This window comes from Apis florea, unplaced genomic scaffold, assembly GCF_048593485.1.
Source record: "Apis florea isolate Af1SG1 unplaced genomic scaffold, ASM4859348v1 contig_3496_pilon, whole genome shotgun sequence".
NCBI lineage: Eukaryota > Metazoa > Arthropoda > Insecta > Hymenoptera > Apidae > Apis > Apis florea.
In genome coordinates this window covers 5,133,520-5,151,737 of record NW_028256773.1, presented here as the reverse complement: position 1 = coordinate 5,151,737, position 18,218 = coordinate 5,133,520, and the positions used below count along the sequence as shown (strand labels likewise).

General features: G+C 20.4%; 5 protein-coding genes across 10 annotated transcripts; 3 read left to right on the top strand and 2 right to left on the bottom strand.

Annotated features, from left to right (window-relative positions):
* Nucleotides 1-98: 98 nt before the first annotated feature.
* Gint3 (GDI interacting protein 3) lies at nucleotides 99-5,084 on the top strand. Its single transcript, XM_003690570.4, has 7 exons — nucleotides 99-728; nucleotides 1,633-1,712; nucleotides 1,792-1,975; nucleotides 2,731-2,877; nucleotides 2,972-3,380; nucleotides 3,799-4,094; nucleotides 4,189-5,084. Exons 3-7 carry the CDS (start codon nucleotides 1,899-1,901, stop codon nucleotides 4,583-4,585), a joined length of 1,326 nt encoding a protein of 441 aa, XP_003690618.1. The 5' UTR covers nucleotides 99-728; nucleotides 1,633-1,712; nucleotides 1,792-1,898; the 3' UTR covers nucleotides 4,586-5,084.
* Nucleotides 5,085-5,841: 757 nt separating this feature from the next.
* Nucleotides 5,842-9,571, bottom strand: LOC100864459 (synaptic vesicle 2-related protein-like). 5 transcript variants are annotated; one of them, XM_086913279.1, is made up of 8 exons: nucleotides 8,736-9,282; nucleotides 8,604-8,643; nucleotides 7,921-8,105; nucleotides 7,660-7,856; nucleotides 7,523-7,586; nucleotides 7,315-7,440; nucleotides 7,033-7,241; nucleotides 5,842-6,944 (listed from the first exon to the last, which is right to left on the bottom strand). In XM_086913279.1, the coding sequence occupies exons 1-8, from the start codon at nucleotides 8,736-8,738 to the stop codon at nucleotides 6,341-6,343; spliced, it is 1,428 nt and encodes a 475-aa protein (XP_086769405.1). In that variant the 5' UTR covers nucleotides 8,739-9,282; the 3' UTR covers nucleotides 5,842-6,340. The 5 variants fall into 5 exon arrangements, with proteins under 5 accessions (XP_086769405.1, XP_086769404.1, XP_086769403.1 ...); XM_086913278.1 differs by having other exon boundaries at nucleotides 7,523-7,607; nucleotides 8,736-9,052; XM_086913277.1 differs by having other exon boundaries at nucleotides 7,523-7,607; nucleotides 8,595-8,643; nucleotides 8,736-8,876.
* On the top strand, nucleotides 9,050-11,578 carry unc-119 (unc-119 lipid binding chaperone). The gene is made up of 4 exons (XM_003690575.3): nucleotides 9,050-10,290; nucleotides 10,361-10,474; nucleotides 10,569-10,868; nucleotides 10,943-11,578. Exons 1-4 carry the CDS (start codon nucleotides 10,149-10,151, stop codon nucleotides 11,068-11,070), a joined length of 684 nt encoding a protein of 227 aa, XP_003690623.2. The 5' UTR covers nucleotides 9,050-10,148; the 3' UTR covers nucleotides 11,071-11,578.
* On the bottom strand, nucleotides 11,455-13,592 carry LOC100863992 (sn-1-specific diacylglycerol lipase ABHD11). 2 transcript variants are annotated; one of them, XM_003690572.4, is made up of 5 exons: nucleotides 13,187-13,592; nucleotides 12,660-12,973; nucleotides 12,415-12,571; nucleotides 11,997-12,362; nucleotides 11,455-11,925 (listed from the first exon to the last, which is right to left on the bottom strand). In XM_003690572.4, exons 2-5 carry the CDS (start codon nucleotides 12,788-12,790, stop codon nucleotides 11,617-11,619), a joined length of 963 nt encoding a protein of 320 aa, XP_003690620.1. In that variant the 5' UTR covers nucleotides 12,791-12,973; nucleotides 13,187-13,592; the 3' UTR covers nucleotides 11,455-11,616. The 2 variants fall into 2 exon arrangements, with proteins under 2 accessions (XP_003690620.1, XP_012350237.1); XM_012494783.3 differs by having other exon boundaries at nucleotides 11,997-12,349; nucleotides 12,420-12,571.
* A 725-nt stretch (nucleotides 13,593-14,317) lies between these two features.
* LOC100864220 (transmembrane emp24 domain-containing protein) lies at nucleotides 14,318-15,780 on the top strand. The gene is made up of 3 exons (XM_012494784.3): nucleotides 14,318-14,737; nucleotides 15,110-15,450; nucleotides 15,539-15,780. The coding sequence occupies exons 1-3, from the start codon at nucleotides 14,611-14,613 to the stop codon at nucleotides 15,686-15,688; spliced, it is 618 nt and encodes a 205-aa protein (XP_012350238.1). The 5' UTR covers nucleotides 14,318-14,610; the 3' UTR covers nucleotides 15,689-15,780.
* Nucleotides 15,781-18,218: the final 2,438 nt, after the last annotated feature.

Below are 18,218 nucleotides of genomic sequence, written 5' to 3'. Positions count from 1 at the left end.
AATTATAGATTATTTTCTATTAAATAATTCTAATATTTAATCAATTAAAATTTATAATTTATTTATTTTTGACTTAATATAACTTTTTCCAATAATCTAATTATGTAACATAAACTTGGGATAGAACTGTAGATAAACAATTTTTAAAATTTTATGTTTATAAAAAGTGATATTATTAAAGTCATGAATTATATAAAACTTTTATTTCAAGATAGTAAATCGAACATTAGTTTTTATACTTATTTAGAAGTTTTCTTAATGGTCAAGTTTCATCATATTCTGGGATACGACCTTGTAAATCAGAATGATTTAGACATTTGAAAATATATATCAAAGTATGACGTAGTAATATGAAATTGAACGTGAAATGAATGTATGTGTTTATTTAATTTAATTAAAAATTTTTTCACATGTGATGAGTAGTGTACATGAAAATTCGTGGTCGTGGATAGAGTATTTGGTGGAAACAATCAATAAACTTGCTCATGACTTAGCGAGCTCAACAACATTTGACTTATCATTTCATCCAATTAATAGTGTCATTGACGATGAATTACAGCAAAAATTATCTGAATTTTTTAACGATTTTATTGGTTTGGTAGCATTTGATGATTTTCAGTTGCAATTATTGAAAGTCTTCTTGTTTACATTTATTAGTACTGTGGCTTTAATTTTCATCGTTTGGCATATTTATGGTCCAAGAATTTCCGAACAATTTATGGAAACAAGTAAGAAAATTCATATTTTTATTTTTGTATATATATACATTTTGTATATACATTCACAATATAAAACTTGTACGAATTATTTTTGTATATAAATTTACAATAGTAATTCTCTATCTCTTTTTTTTGGGTATTTGTTTTTAATATTAATATTATTAAGATGAATAAATCTATTTTTAACACGATATCAAAATTAAATAATTTATAAAATATTTATATTTATATTTCATATAAGTTTGTGAAAAAAAAATTAGAAGCATATACATTTATGTTATGCAAAAAATCAACAATTCTTAGATAGATAATTTAAAAAAATATAAAAAAAATATAAATGTTTAATTTGTTTTGAAATATAATTTCATAAAAAATAATAGTGATATTATATAATCTTATTAAATATAAATATATATAGACATTAACTTCGTATGCTATTATGAATAAATGTCCATGTTTTTATTTAAATTTTTATTATAAAAATTTTTTGCCAATTTCTAGTAAAATATCTAATTTAAAAAAAGAAATGAAAAAAATAATCATCAAAATTTGAATTTTTCTAACAAAAACTTAATCTTCGAAGAAAATTTAGTCTTCATCACGTCATGATGTGGCGTGAGCTGTTTCTCGTAATAATAAAAGCATTTCGTTTTTATAAATTTTTATTACTAATGTCAATGATCTTATTTTGTTTTCAACTCTTTCCAAGTAAAAATTAATTTATTTTTGTTAAAAATCAAGTTCAAAGATAAAAAAATAAAGAAATATTTCATAATGTTCATTTCATGGTATTAGTAAATAATATTAAGTAATTAGAAAATAATTTTCTATGAATTTATAGTATCAAAATTATCACATTTTCGTATTTAAAATTTGAAATGTTTTAATATTAATGATATAATTTTTGTCATAGACTCTGCATCAGAAGATCTTGATTCTTCATCTGGAGAATAATTTGTTGCTTAATATAAATTATTTATTCAACTTGTAATTGTAAGTAAAATCAAATTATTTATAAATGTATTTATATGTAATATTATATAAATATATAATGAATTTTTATTCATTTTAGGTTAAGTTAAAAACAACAAAGTTATTAGTGAAAATAATTAAGAAAGTAAATTTTTATAAAATTAATTTGCTCTTTATAATCTTTCTTAACATTAAAAAATAACAATTATGACAGAAAAAATTAAATCACTTTTTGAAAAAGCAAAAATAGATGTAAAATTTATGAATGCTGGAAAAGGACACAAGTAAAGTTTATTGTAATATATTGTAATTAATTAATATTAATACAAAGGATATAAGTTTATAGATAATTTTACACAAAATTTAAATTTAATTTTAATACAAAATACAAGTTTTAAAAATTTTATTTCAAATATTCGTTGTCTTAATATATATTTTTTTTTGTTTATTCTTATATATTTTGTTAGTATTTTTACTATTTTTAGTAGTTTTTAATAAAAAAATAATTAAATTTTTAATCACATTATTAAATCTAGCTATAAGAATAGAAAAATATAAAAAATCAAACAAAATTTATTTTTTTATAGTTTAAAATAATTGAAACTTATAATCTTTGTTTTAATAATTATTTTAAAATTATATTATTATTTTATAAATATAATTTATTTTATAGTTGTTGTTTTATCAAATGATAGGAATCAAAGAAAACTTAATAAAAATTGTTATTGTATATCAATATTATTTTTTTTATTTTTTTTTTATTTAGTAATCATGTTATAAATATTGAATAGCAATAAAATTTTACATTAGAAAATAAAAATAAATTATAATTTATTTATTAATATAAAATTATTATAAAAAAATATATATAAAATATTTTTAATTTAATTTCCATAGTTGCAAAAATATCAAAATATATATAAAATTTTTTAAAATAAAATAAATTATATTTATTAATTATGTAATAGAATTTCATAATTGTAATTATCTTTTATTTATTATCTATTATCATATAATCATAATTCAAAATTATTATTAGATTGACAGATTCAACTAGTACTTCTGGATCTACTTCTATAGTAGAACCCATAAAGAGGGTAGAACCTACGAAAGAAGCTAAAGTAGCTGGTCAAGCAGCTTTAGCAAGATTAGAAGCAAAAGAATGTAATACAAAAAGATTTAATACGTAAGTTGATTTTAAAAGGAGGAATTTTATTTATTAATTTTAAATATAATTATAATGGTAATTAAAAAATATTATAAAAATATATTATTTGTAGATCATATGCAGCTATTAAGGCACAAGTAAAACGAGAATTAGAGCAAGAAAGAAAAGCACAACAAAAAGCACAACAAAAAAATCATGTGCAATCAGAAGAAAAAATTGAAAATACAATTAAAGATAATTTTACATTAGCTGTTACCAATGTATGCTATCGTTGTCCATATTTATCCGATGAAATATTATCACAAGATGAATGGAAAATAAAGATAAAAAAATTTTTATATGAACAATTGAAAGGAGAAGAAGCAGGTTTAACATCATGTTTAATTATACGAAATTGTAATAATAAAAAAGAAAAAGTTGATGTTTGTGTTGAAACACTTGGGAAATATTTAGAAAATATTATAAATTATCCAGAAGAAGAAAAGTATAAGAAGATTAGAATGCAAAATAAGATATTTCAAGTAATATTTTTATTTTATTGCTAAAATTTATAAAAAAAAGTATTTTATATAAAAACCTTCTATTCTTGTTTAATGAATACATTTTTTTTTATGAATATATACATATTAAAATTCGAAAAATTTTTTTGTTTATAATAAAACTATTGAATCAAATATATATTTAAATTATAATTTTATCAAAAAAAAAATTACTAAAATATTTGTTCCAATCTTAATGAATTTTAAAATTATTTTTATAATTAAATTATGATTTATTAATATTTTTTTTATTTATAAAAATAAAATATATATTTAGAAAAAGGATAATAAAATAAAAACAAAATAATTAAAAAATAAATATGGAATTGAAGGTTTTTATTTTTTTTTATTTTATATTTGAAAATAGCTCTAAATTTTAAATGAAATCAATGTTTTAAAGGATAAAGTAATGCCAATTGAAGGCGCATTAGAATTTTTAAATGCAGCTGGTTTTCGTCAGAAAAAGATATTAAATAATGATAAAGAGGAGGATTTCTTAATTTGGAATGCTGATAATTGTAGTATTGAAGATGTTACAACGTTATTTGAGGCACTAAAAACTGCACAGCCTATTCCACTTGAACTAGATAGAAATCTTCAAGTATTGTTACCTATGCAAGCAAACACAAGAACTGAATTACCACCAAGCTTTTTCAATTTAAGTCCTGAGGATATAGAAAAAGAACAACAACTTCGGTAATTATATACTTATACCATAAGATTTTTAGATTAAATATAATAATTTATCAAACAAATTATATTAACTATCTTTCTTTATCAATATTAATAGAAGCGAAGCAGTTGAAAGAGATCAGATGTTAAGAACAAAAGCCATGAGAGAAAGAGATGAAAAACAAAAGCTTAGAAAATACAAATTCTCATTGATTCGTATCAAATTTCCAGATAATCTTATTTTACAAGGAACATTTTTTGTACATGAAACTTTTCAAAATGTTGTTAATTTTGTTAGCGAGAACTTGATAAATAATGAAAGGCCATTCAGTTTAAAAAAGCTTCCTCAAACAACTTTTAGTGAAGATACTTTTGATAAAACTTTACTTGAATTGGGGTTATTTCCTGCTACTCTTTTGATGTTTTTTTGGAAAAATAAATCAGAAGAAACAAATCTCAATGAATCTGTAGGATACTTGAAGGAAGAATTACTTTCTATGATTCAACCTGCTTAAAAAATTATTCTTTATATAATTTGAAAAAATCTTATTTAATCTTTATGAATTATGATTATAAATGTTGAAAGAGATAAAAATAAGTATCTCAACGCGACGTACTTTTTTTTTCATACAATAGAAACAATACGATAAAAAGCAGTTGTAATATATATATTCATTCCAAGTTCTAATGAAATATGAAATTACAGTAGAGCTCTGTGTAACGTAGAGATAATATGTTTTGTTTCCTTTTCTATTGTTCTTCGATATTTTTCAATAAAATTTATATGGTTGTTAGATTTAAATGTACTCTTTTGAAAGAAAAAAGAGTATTATTCAAAATTGCTTTCATAAGTAAAAATTTCATAAGTACATTACATTAGTTTAAAGACAGGAAATATATCTTAACACATTCACACTTTCTTATATCTATAATAATGTATCAGTGCAAAAATTATTAATTAAATTTATGCAATGATTGTTTTCAATTCATATTATATTCATATTTTAAATTCAATACTAGTCTTTTTATTTTTGTGACTAACAAATCATTGAAACATTAACTTTTCTATAATTTTCTTTTCTTTAATTTTCTATATAATTTTTTAAATATTTTTATTATTTATAATGACAAAATATTTAATGATAAATATGATGATAAAGATAATATATATTATTTATTTTTCCTTTCCTTATGCAAATTATGTTGAAAAGAAGAAGAAATTACAAATTGATTATATTAAACACTTTAAAACAGCATATATAAAAATCAATTGTGCTTCTTATTAAACTATTGAAATATTTTTTGTTAATTTTTCATTATATAAAAATGTATAAGATAAATGCTTTTCATTTAGTATATTAAATATAGAATATAAATAAAATTAGAAGAAAGAAAAATTATGATACTTTCAAATGAAATCTAAAAGTTTGAAATTTGTTTACTGTTTTTATATGGAGGTCTACTGTATTAATGATTGATTACATAAAAAAATTTATATAAAATTTTATATTTTATTATTATTTTTCTAATATCTATAAATATTAAATTTTATTATTTTTTTAAATTAAGTATTATATAAATAAATTTCCTGTTTAATAAATTTATAAATTTATTGTTATGCATCTTAATCTTATAAATTTGAATCTTAAATTATGAAATAAAAAATAATGTCAGCTATTATTTTTTAATGTTTTTATAAGATAAAAACATATATATATATATGTATATATATATATATATATATATATATATATAAATCAAGTGATTTGAATTGCAATTTTACATATTTTGTTTATATTTTAAAACATAACAAAAATCATAATTTATCATAATTTATGTATACAATAATCTTGCACATTTGTGCATTTTGGCACTTCTATTGTATATTAATATTTAATATTTTATATCAGTCTTTGTACAATTCTTATATATTTTAAACTTACTATTGCTTTTTAAAATATTAGAAAAAGATAAATATATATTAACTTACGATATAATATATATAGTATAATCCTATTCATTTAAATAAGATAAAATTAATCGGATATAAAAAATGATATTAATTATGCACATATATGTAACTATAAAATTATAAAAACAAAATAAATGAATATTAATAAATAAGAATAAGTTTTCTTTTATCATTAAAAAAATTGTTAATTTAACAATTATTAATTGATAGAACAATAGAGTGTCAATAAAAATATATTTTGTTTTTTAAAATATTTCAATATTAAAAAGAGAAAAAAACTGGAATATTCATCAAAATTTTATCTCGTTTCTTGAGATTCATTAGATGTATGATTTCTCGCTTCAACAGGTAAAGCAAGTGTAGCTATTGCAGCACATAATGCTGTTGTAGCATAAATTGCCATTGCTCCAGTAATAGACCATTGAAGAAATACTTGTGCAATGTATGGTGTAACCATTGCACCAATTCTAGCCATTGCGCTACATGTACTAACGCCAATACTACGTAAATGAGTTGGATATACTTCTGGAGTATACACATATGCTGCTTGAAATACGCCTGCAATTAAACCTCTAGCTAAAAAAATTGTCAATGTTAATGCTACTCTGTTTAATAGGCATGCTCTGCCTAGAAAACAAATAAGCATGGCAAACATTATTAGTTGAAAAGCCATTGTTTTTCTTCTACCAATTTTTTCAATTGCAAAAATAGTAGAAAAAATTCCTGGAAATTCAGCTAATGTTGTCCAAAGAAGATCAATATAATCGCTACGTTCTAAACGACAATCTAATTGACAAACATCTTCTTTTTCATTTTCCCATGAACTACATTGTTCAGATGATGTATGAAATAATTCTGTAGTCATTAGTACAACACCATAATAACAAAATGCTGTACTCATCCTAAAATCATTAATATTATTTATATAATTAATATAATGTTATATATTAACATATATTATATTGTAACATATAACTATGCAATATTTACCATACAAGCCAAAGCAAAGTAGATGTTCTACACATTTCTTTACTTAATACATCTTTTAATTTGCCATGATTAACTTGATAGAAGCGATCCATAACTAATCTGCCTGGAGGTAAAGGTTTTTTATTTTCTCTTGCTACTCGTTCTAAAGTTGAAACAGCCTTATCCATTCTTCCATTTGTTATATCAAATATTGTAGATTCTGGTAACCACTACAAAGAATATTATAAAAATTTATACATTTAATATCTATTGTAATTATATTGCTTGATTTTTAATACCAACTGGAGTGATAATAGCAAATATAAAAAGTGGTATTGTTGATAAAATAAGAAGCCATCTCCAACCAAAAGTTGGCATTATAGCCAAAGCTATTGCCACTTCAAAACAAGCTCCAAGTGCCCAAAAACACTATAAAAAATAATTATTTTATACAAATAATATATATTATATATAATATTTTATATATATATATATATATAACTATGCTTACATCTAATAAAATTACACATTTTGCTCTTTGTTTTGCTGGAAGAAATTCTGCATATAATGTGACACTGGAATAATAATAATTAATACTGTTCATTTATAAATATTGGTATCTGTTTATAAAATTTATTAAATACTTACGATTGTGGTACACAACCAATAGCAAATCCAACTAATCCTCTAAGTAATAAAATCCAAAGAAAATTTGGTGCAAAAGCACTTAAAAAAGCATAATAGACTAATAATATTGCACATAAAGTTAAAGATTGTTTACTACCATATCTGTCACTTAAACTACTCCAAAATGTAGAACTTAACATCATACCTAAAAAGACAACCTAAAATAATAACATAAAAATTATTAGATCTTCTTTAGATATTAATATTATTAAATAATATTACCGTAGTAGTTAAAGCTTGTTGATATCTGGTTATGCCCCAATCACAATGTAATGATGGACTTAAGATACTTAATATTGTTATTTCCATACTATCTACCATCCAACAGAGACCCGTAAATAAAGATAACTTAACTTGAAACTTTCCAAATCCTAATGCATTTACAGCTTGAACAACAGTAAAAGTATCTGTCAATAAATTTGTAATATTAGAAAAAAGGTTTAATAAAATAGACAAATTTATATCAATAATTATTATATATTTTTATAACATATATTATATATATATAAAATATATATTTAATTACTTATATACTTAAATTAAAAAAAGAAAAAAATAATATGTTATAAGTTATTTACATACAATATATTTTATATTGTGTGTAACACAATATATATAAATTTAATATGTGAAATATATAACAAATCAACTAAATTCTAACATTAAATAATTATAGCTTGTTAATATAAAAATATATGAAAATATTCTTTAAATTATTATTTTGTTTTACATGCATTAAAATAAATTGTTAGTAATGTTTTATTTATATTTAAATAGAAAATGAAAATATCATTTCAAGACCCTTGCAAAAAAATATCATCATTACAATATTAACTAAAGCAATTCTATTTTTAAAAAATCTGATGTTACATTCCCATGCATAATAAAATATTTACATAACTTACAGTTACCCGCTCCTTTACAGATAAGTTTAAGCAGATTATCCTGTACATAAAAATTGCCAGCAATATTGTGAAAATACATTATAATAATTTACACATATTACAATATACATTTTCTAAAGAAATTTAATTTACCATCTGGAATAACTACAACAGAAGAAAGCTCCAAAGCAACGCAATTTCCAAAATTTCTATTACACCTTGAAACATTTTCTGAATTAATATTTAATTCTGAACCACGTAATTCTTCTAATTCACGATAAGGTTCATTAGAAATTTGTGATGAATTAGACATAGTCATTAATTGATATATACACAAAATAATCAAAGAATTAAAGAAATTCAAATACTTATAACTATCATTAGTATATTTAATTGATTCGGAAATTCAAATGAAGTAATTAATTATTGTATACGAATCTCCATCAATATATATATATATAGAGCGTAACAATTTCTATAAAAGTGAGGTTAGGTTACTATTACCAAAACAAACACTAAATAGTATAAATATAAAAAAAAATATTACATGTATAAAAAATAAAAAAAATTGGTTAAATAAAGAATTTTGCAATGATTATTAACTAAATTAGAATTGATATTTAAAATAATAAAATTTGTTCATTTATATTTGAAAATAGTAAATTAAAACAATTAAAGTTTAAAATAGATTTTTTAATTTGTTATTTATGAATTATGTGTTTTTTATTACTATGAATATATTTTAACATTCTATGAATATACTTAATATATTTAAGTAGAAAAATTTTATCGTTGTATTTATTGTAAATTGCCTTAATTATTTTCTTTTTGTAAAAAACAGGTTTGTAAATTTAATCAGATATCTAATATCTAAAAAAAAAATCTAATATCTAAAAAATAAATTTATATCGTTTCATATCGTATATTATGATATTAATAATTTTGTAATTATATTTATATAAAAAATTAATAAATTTCAATAGTTTAAAATTAAATAGTTTTTTTTTATTTTTAAAAAGTCATATAAGTTATTTAATAAATAAAGTATATATTATTAGTAAATATAATAAACATAATATAATAAAGTATAATAAAATTGAATTATAAATTAGAAAATTTGTTATTTGAAATTGAAACTAATTAATTGAATTTTTTGACAACATAATCCAACAAAACTTTACAAATTTTAGAAAATCCATACATTATACAATATTGATAATAAAATTCTAATAATAGAAAAAATAATAGTTATTTTTTTTTTTCACTTTCAAAACTATATAAGAAAGTAGTTCTTCTATAATCATATATAATTTCAGGATATTTATTGTTGATACTCGCTGTAAAATAAAAATAATTTCATAAAGAATGTTACAACATTTTTATAATGAAAATAACATTGAATGTATAAATATTTTTACAATTAAAAATATCAAATAAAATATTTTTAATGTATTTGAAATTTTATGTACAAATATTCAATGAATGTCATTTGTGACATTTTATAATTATTATACGGTGTTTAATTATAAATTATTTGCCTGTATATTGTATAATTACATTTAAATTATGAGTGTTGATAGCGAAAATAAATCAAATGAAGCTATTGTTTCATTTTCATCATCAGCAGAACAAGAAAATACTGATAATGGAAATATTGCAGAAAATATAACCCCGGAAATGGTGCTACGATTACCTACGATTACTGATAGTAAAATAATATTTTTTTAATTTATACAAGAAAAGATTAAACAAAAATTATATATTGATATTAATTTTAGAGTATTTATGTTCTCCTGAGGCAAACATTTATGACATAGATTTTACAAGATTTCAAATTAGAGATTTAGAAACGGGAGCAATATTATTTGAAATAACAAAACCACCAATTACCGGTTAGCAATTTAAAAAATTATGTTAGTGATAGTTATAAAGATTTATATAAAAATTTATATTTCACAAAATTAAATTTTATTGTTTATATTTTAGATTGTGATTTGAATCAAGATGTAGAATCAGAAATTGAAGAATCTGGTTGTGAAGATGCTAATACTGGCCGTTTTGTACGGTATCAATTTACACCTCAATTTCTTAAACTAAAGACTGTAGGAGCTACAATTGAGTTTCTGGTGGGTTCAAAGCCAGTAAATAATTTTCGGATGATTGAACGTCATTTCTTTCGAGATAGATTATTAAAAACTTTTGACTTTCAATTTGGATTTTGTATACCAAATAGTAAGAATACTTGCGAACACATTTATGAATTTCCTACTTTACCTGCTGATTTGGGTAAGCAGTGAAAGAATTATTGAATATGATTTTGTTAAATTCTAATACATATATATTAAAAATGATAATTACAGTTTCTGAAATGATTGCAAATCCATTTGAAACACGTTCAGATTCATTTTATTTTGTGGACAATCAATTGGTAATGCATAACAAAGCAGATTATGCATATAATGGTGGACATACACATGATGTACTTTAGTAGGTAAAGTTAGTAAGCTATTTGCACTTTGCAAAAGAATTGTGATAATAGTGGCAAATATTTAGCTAATTTAAAATTACAATTCAATTTTTTTTTTTAGACATAATTGTAATTTTCTTAAATTTTCATATTAACATTTAAATATTGAATTTATATAATATGATCAGAGTTCAAACTTTTTTTAATCATTGAATTTCTGTATTAAATTTATAATTGATTAAACATATATATTCTATTTTAATTTATTTTAATATCAAAATAATTTTTTTGTTAAATATGACTCATATAAAATTATTTTTAACAGTATTAAATTTTAAATATAATAATAACATTAAGTATGTATTTTTATGAAAATAACAAATAAGAAGTTAAAAAAATGTTAAGTTTTTGATAAGCACAAAATTTATAATTTATTTATACTACATAAAATTATATTTTATTTCACTATTTTTTCTTGTTTTATATATAATGTCATAAGATTCACAAATAAATGTATATATTTACAAAACATATTGTGTACTTTTTTATATATAAAATAATAATAAATTATGATTCATTAATGAAATTAATTGTTATTTTTAAAAATTCTGCTGGTTTATCTGCATGTACCCAATGATTTGCACCATTTATATAAGTAAAACGAGCAGAAGGAAATAACTGTTTAATTTTATCATGATCTTCTATTTTTATATAATCACTATTAGAACCACCTATGAACAATGTAAGTCCATTATAAAATTTTGATCCTATATCTGGGAAAGTAGCAATTTGTGGAAAATTTTTTTCTATTATGGGTAAATTAACTCGCCATTTATATTTTCCAATATCTGCTTCTACTAAATTCATTGCTAAAAACTATAATAAAAAAAAAATATTAATATAAATATTAAATGAATTTATATGAAATATAATCAATATTTAATTACCTCACATATAGCGAATTGTTTAATAACATTTGCAAGTTGATTTTTTACCATATTACGTGCTTTTGTCAATGTTTTGATTCCTTCTAAATTTATTGCATTCATTGTTTTGAATATTTTATTCATGTCTTTAAGATGAGGACTGGTCCTCACTGGAGACATATCAACTACTATTAACTTCTCTACTCGTTCTGGATTATTTAAAGCTACATACATCATTGCTGAACCACCCATGCTATGTCCTAATAATATAGATTTTTCAAATCCTAAATCATTCATAAGTTGAACTACATCCTGTGCCATATGACTATATGTCATATTTGTAGAATGCGGGGAATCTCCATGATTTCTTGCATCTATAGTTATCACCTATAAATTTATTTCAAGTATTCTTTATATTATATAAAATCTAGGTATCTACCTTACGATCTGTTTTTTGATGAATTGTTTTTGATAATGTATTCCAATTAGTCTTTGAACCAAAAAGACCATGCATTATTATTATAGGATGTTTAAGAGCATTTTTATTTCCATCCATTGATTCATAAGAAACATATGCAAGTTTTACTGGTACCACACTTGAAAAATAGCAATAATGAAAACAATATTATGTAATATATATATTTTCATATAATGAATATATATTTATATATATTTAATACATACACATTTGAATTATTACGTGTTTGTTTAGAAGATAAATATGATACAAAAGATGAAGTAATAACGAAGTCTTGTCTTCGACAATGGAGAAAAATATTTCGTGATATTATTAAATATCGACACATACCACTCATATTTCTTATTTTTTTATTTTTTAATAGTATTTTTTAATATTTTTTATTTTTAACAATAATTCTCATTTATATATTTAAAATTTTCGTAACATTTTTATTGATTTTAAAAAATATGATTTTTATGTTACTTTTTAATAATATAAAATCATGAACCATGAATGATCTACATATAGTGATAATACACTGTAAAATAATAAATCTTACTAAAACTTAAATCAAATAATATGAATAAAATAATATATATAGAATAATGTTATGTAAAAATATTTTTATATTATGTACATATATATTTATACAAAAGCACTTTAAATATAACATTTTTATATATCCTAATACAATAATAATAAATAATATTTGAATAAATATCTTTTTAATAATAAAATTAATGTTGATTACCAATTTTAATCTATTGCTTCTAATTAGAGATTCTAATAGCTATCTAATTTAAATTGTAACTTATCAAAAATGATATTGCAATCTATAATAGCTACGCGGGAATGTTTTTATCAAATAATATTGTAATCTGTAATAATTATATCTTTTGTATAAAAAATCTGTAATATTTTTATCAGATGCGTGATATTATAATCTGTAATAGCCATATGCTTTAAATGTGTAATATTTTATACATTATATTAAATTATATAAAATGAATATAATATATATATAATTATGAAACGAGAGATAAACTTTATATAAAACATTTAATTTCTCTTTTAATTTAAGAATATTAGTTTTTATTCGATTATATTATAAATTATTTTCGTACTAAGATTCGATTATATACATATAATTATATAATAAGGTTCAATATAATATACAAAATATATATTTATAATAAAAATAAATTTGAAATAAATTTGAACAAATATATTTTATATATAATAATTTAGAATTATAATTTTAAAATTGTTTTAGAAAAAATTATTTAAGGACATCAATTTTTGAATTTCTTCAACTTTATATTTTTTCTTATGTGAATTTATAAGAATTTTGAATAGGATCTGATTTAATATTTGTTTCGATATAGTAATAGATCAATATCTATTATATTATTAGTAATAATTTTTAATTTTTTTATTATATTAATTTAGATATATTATTATATATTATATATTTAGATATATTTATTTATATTTATTTATAATCATATTAATTTTATTTATATCAATTTTATTTTAAAAATATATCAAAATCAAATAAATCTGTATAAACTAAAAAAACATCGATTTTCTTAAAAAATTATTTAATTTTAATAATATCTTATTTAGAAAACAATGTAAATATATACTTACTTATTTTTATAATTTCAATGTAAGTTATATACGTAAAATATCCATATAAAATTTTAAATCAATTGCATAATTTCTTCATGAGATAGTTTAAAACTTATTTTTGGATATAATTTTAAAAAAATGTTTAAATCACCAATTTAATTGAGTTTCAAAAATTCTATATATCTTATAATGTCATAATATTTTATATACACGTATATAATAATAAAAAAAGATTCAAATTATATCACATATATATTATATATATCATTGCTAGTTATATACAGATATATATTTACATTTTATAATACAAATAAAATAATTTTTAACTAATATTTGAAGATATTTTTTATCTAAAAAATATTTAATCTTTCATTTTAATAATAAAATATTTATTATAATAAGTAGGATTTATATCTAACTATATTATTAATTTTATGGCAGAATGCATACGTGGCGCTGTGGTAGCAACATGCCACTGTGAAGTGGCAGGAAAAAGAAAAAGCGTATGTCGTTTTTAATTGGTTCATATTGTAATTTAATAAAATGAGGTGGCTCATTTCTTGTTTATTTCTAATATTTTTGAGCTGTAGTGCAAATTGTTATTTCATTACTGTGGATGCACATGCCGAAGAGTGTTTCTTTGAGACTGTGGAAGCAGGCATGAAAATGGGTTAGTTCTTCTGTACTTCTGTATATAATTGTATACATTAAAACAATAAATTAGAATTTTCTGAAATAAAATTTTGACATAAAATCGTTTTTATATTTCAATGTAAATGCAATGTAAATATTGAAGTAATTATTCAATGTTTAAAATGTCTATATTAAATAAAAGAATTTTGAATTAATAAAAAGTATATAAAAGATATAAGATATATAATAAGTATATAAAAGATAAAAGATATATATATATAAAAGAATTTTGTTAGATTTTGTATATATATGTAATTATTAATTTTATTTTTATATGTATAAGAATAAAAATACTAATTGATCAAAAGATAATTTAATAAAATTTTATGTTTTATTTTTATATTTTTAGGTCTTACATTTGAAATAGCTGAAGGTGGATTTCTAGACATAGATGTAAAAATAATTGGTCCTGATGGAAAAATAATTTATCAAGGTGATCAAGAAAGTAGTGGTAAATATACATTTGCTACACATGTTCCTGGTGTTTATACTTATTGTTTTGGTAATCAAAAAAGTAGTATGACACCAAAAGTTGTAATGTTTAATATGGACATTGGTGAAAGTAAAAAACCTATTGAACAAACTTCTGATGGAAAAAGTGCTGATTCAAACCATAGCAAAATAGATGATATGATTAAAGAATTAAGTACAAGTTTATGGGGTGTAAAAAATGAGCAAGAATATATGCAGGTAATTTATTATGTTTTTTATACATAAATTATAATATATAAATATACAGTTTCATAGAATTAAATTAATATTATTTGTTAATTTTTAGGTTAGAGATCGAAATCATAGAGCTATTAGTGAAAGCACAAATTCTCGTGTAGTTATGTGGGCATTTTTTGAAGCTATGGTTTTGGTTTGTATGACAATAGGACAAATTTTCTATCTAAAACGATTTTTTGAAGTCAGAAGAGTTGTCTAATTAAAGATATACAATAAGATAATACATTGTACATTCACATTCATTGTACATTTTTTATGTGATTAAGTTATAATAGAATTAAAAAATTTCAACATTTTGAAGTAATTTCTTTCCTTAAATTTGACATAATTAAAATATGAACAAAATAATTTAAAAAATTTCTAATTAAAAAAATTAAAAATAAAAACATATTTTTTATAAGTATTTTAAAAGTAATATTAAAATTAAAATGTTTCTTTACATCAATATTAATTAAAAAATCAACTTATTTATAATTTAAAGAATATAATTTACAGAAATATTTTTATTTAACAAATATATATAAAAATTTTTTTATATTCAAATTGAAATTCGATAAATTTGATAATTGATAAACTATTTTGTATAATTGTACAGAATTATCTGATATAATAAAAAAATATAAATTAAGTGTTTTATATTTCTGTTAGATAAATTTAAATATTGGATTTCATTTACATATATATGTCAATATTACAATAATTTAGATATGATTTTAACAACAATAATTTTATTGACTTTAATAAAAATTAAATAATAATAAATTGTGAATTTTAATATATCTATATAAAAAAAGGAAATTATTATATTTAATATTTATTTAGTTTTTAATTTACATATTATTAAAAATATTTCAAAATAAAAATTTTTATATTTATTTTATATTAAATATAATTTTTATTTTTATTATTTATAAAATTAAATCAAATAGCATTGATATATAAAAATAAAGAAATTTCTGAAAGTTAAAATTAGTTATTTGCTTGATTACTTTTTTTTTTATTTTATTTTTAACATGAATATAAAAATCATTAGCAACTATCATTATCATTTTGAATTGAAATTTATATATATTTCATTAATGTAAATAATTTATACGTTTAGATGTTTAAACAAAGTTTTTATTTGTTACATGATTTATGAAATAATAATTAATTAATAATTGAAAAAAGTATTAATGTATTAATTTTAATAAAAATTATTTTTATTAAATAAATAATGACTAATTAAATAATTTTAATCTTATTATGGAAAGAAAAAGATTGTTTAATCGAACTTTAATATAAAGAAGTTCGATTATATGATATACACTATTATTTCCAAATATCGCAAAAATCATAAAACCATTCACATTGGAGATCTATCTAGTCAGATAACTCGTCTGATTCGTGAAGCAAGCGTGAGAATAAATGAATGAAATAAGAAGGGTGGTAAGAGTACCCTTCTGGCATTCACCCTAGGGCACTTAAGTTAGAAAGGCTCATTGTTCGCTTCTTCTCATTAGATGCCACCTAGCAGTTCCATCGACCCTACGTAGTAACAATACTGTGGATGCTTTTTTTCCTCCTCCTTGATCTGTAGCTGCAGGAAACACGAGCGGATTGCATGTCTCGGTGTCTGCTCTAATCCCGACTATGATTATACTGAAAGACAATACTTTCAGTATTTGAATAATTTGTATGAAATCTCAAAAATGAATTATTATTATTATTCATTTAAGTTAAAAAAATCAATAAAATTTTTTAACACGTCATTTTTATGTAATCATTTTTATATAAGTCGAAATTTTGAATACGTATAAATACTATTGCAAAAAAATAAAAATAAGCTAAAAGCCTACCTATTATATTCCTGTTAATTGAGATATTTATGATGGATCAATTATAGGCATATGATTTAAACTTTAGTCGATATATTTGATTATCCTGTCAGAGACTGCTATCGGATCTTATCATTTGCCTTCGTTATCGTTCATAATTGATTGGAATACTTTATGCGTTGTTTAGGGTTGAATATCTGAAATTATCTATATTTATATCATATTTATATACCATATTGATAAATTAACATTAATTTGTATTTATAAAATATCATTATGCATAGTGTTCATCATATTATTATTATGAAATAAATATTATGATAATTTATTATCATATAAGATTATAATTACTTTTTATTTTCACAAAACGATTAAAACAAAATTTCACAAATTAAGAATATTATAATTTTTACTTTTCTATTTGATTGATCGTTTCAATCAATCATTAATTGCAACATACATTATATACATAATAGATAAAATAATAAATTATCAATCAAATTGATAAATTTACTAAATATATTTTTGAGTTAAATTTTTATTACACTTTCTCATCATAAGTTATATATGTATTTATTTTAAATTGTGTAAAAGTTGTTCGAAATTGTTGCGCGTGATGATTATGAATTATGTGTAATCTCTACAATATCGATATTGTTTATGATTTTTATTCACATCATTCAATCGGCACGTAATCAGAACTAAGAGTACTTACATATAACAGACGATATATGAGACGGTATATACGTAATATTGAGTTTGCTAACTGTGTGATTTGATCAGCGTTTCGCATAACACAGACTAGCATTGTAAATGTCGATGAAAAACGTAACATACGATCATAAATTCATCACCATTATAGCGCGATATGCGAACGAGGAAACGTTTGATTATAAATGTTCCACGAGCAAC

What these genes read in the sequence shown, in the direction of transcription:
- Gint3 (XM_003690570.4), top strand. Translation starts at nt 1,899, where the DNA reads ATGACAGAAAAAATTAAATCACTTTTTGAAAAAGCAAAAATAGATGTA. An exon ending in AATACAAAAAGATTTAATAC is followed by an intron (nt 2,878 to 2,971) that starts GTAAGTTGATTT and finishes TATTATTTGTAG; the next exon opens with ATCATATGCAGCTATTAAGG. An exon ending in GAAAAAGAACAACAACTTCG is followed by an intron (nt 4,095 to 4,188) that starts GTAATTATATAC and finishes CAATATTAATAG; the next exon opens with AAGCGAAGCAGTTGAAAGAG.
- LOC100864459 (XM_086913274.1), bottom strand. Translation starts at nt 8,901, where the DNA reads ATGACTATGTCTAATTCATCACAAATTTCTAATGAACCTTATCGTGAA. An exon ending in TGTTGTAGTTATTCCAGATG is followed by an intron (nt 8,106 to 8,735) that starts GTAAATTAAATT and finishes ATTTATTGACAG; the next exon opens with ATACTTTTACTGTTGTTCAA. An exon ending in TATTTGCTATTATCACTCCA is followed by an intron (nt 7,242 to 7,314) that starts GTTGGTATTAAA and finishes TATTCTTTGTAG; the next exon opens with TGGTTACCAGAATCTACAAT.
- unc-119 (XM_003690575.3), top strand. Translation starts at nt 10,149, where the DNA reads ATGAGTGTTGATAGCGAAAATAAATCAAATGAAGCTATTGTTTCATTT. An exon ending in AACAAAACCACCAATTACCG is followed by an intron (nt 10,475 to 10,568) that starts GTTAGCAATTTA and finishes TTTATATTTTAG; the next exon opens with ATTGTGATTTGAATCAAGAT. An exon ending in TACTTTACCTGCTGATTTGG is followed by an intron (nt 10,869 to 10,942) that starts GTAAGCAGTGAA and finishes TGATAATTACAG; the next exon opens with TTTCTGAAATGATTGCAAAT.
- LOC100863992 (XM_003690572.4), bottom strand. Translation starts at nt 12,790, where the DNA reads ATGAGTGGTATGTGTCGATATTTAATAATATCACGAAATATTTTTCTC. An exon ending in ATCAAAAAACAGATCGTAAG is followed by an intron (nt 12,363 to 12,414) that starts GTAGATACCTAG and finishes ATAAATTTATAG; the next exon opens with GTGATAACTATAGATGCAAG. An exon ending in AACAATTCGCTATATGTGAG is followed by an intron (nt 11,926 to 11,996) that starts GTAATTAAATAT and finishes TTTTTATTATAG; the next exon opens with TTTTTAGCAATGAATTTAGT.
- LOC100864220 (XM_012494784.3), top strand. Translation starts at nt 14,611, where the DNA reads ATGAGGTGGCTCATTTCTTGTTTATTTCTAATATTTTTGAGCTGTAGT. An exon ending in GGAAGCAGGCATGAAAATGG is followed by an intron (nt 14,738 to 15,109) that starts GTTAGTTCTTCT and finishes TTATATTTTTAG; the next exon opens with GTCTTACATTTGAAATAGCT. An exon ending in ATGAGCAAGAATATATGCAG is followed by an intron (nt 15,451 to 15,538) that starts GTAATTTATTAT and finishes GTTAATTTTTAG; the next exon opens with GTTAGAGATCGAAATCATAG.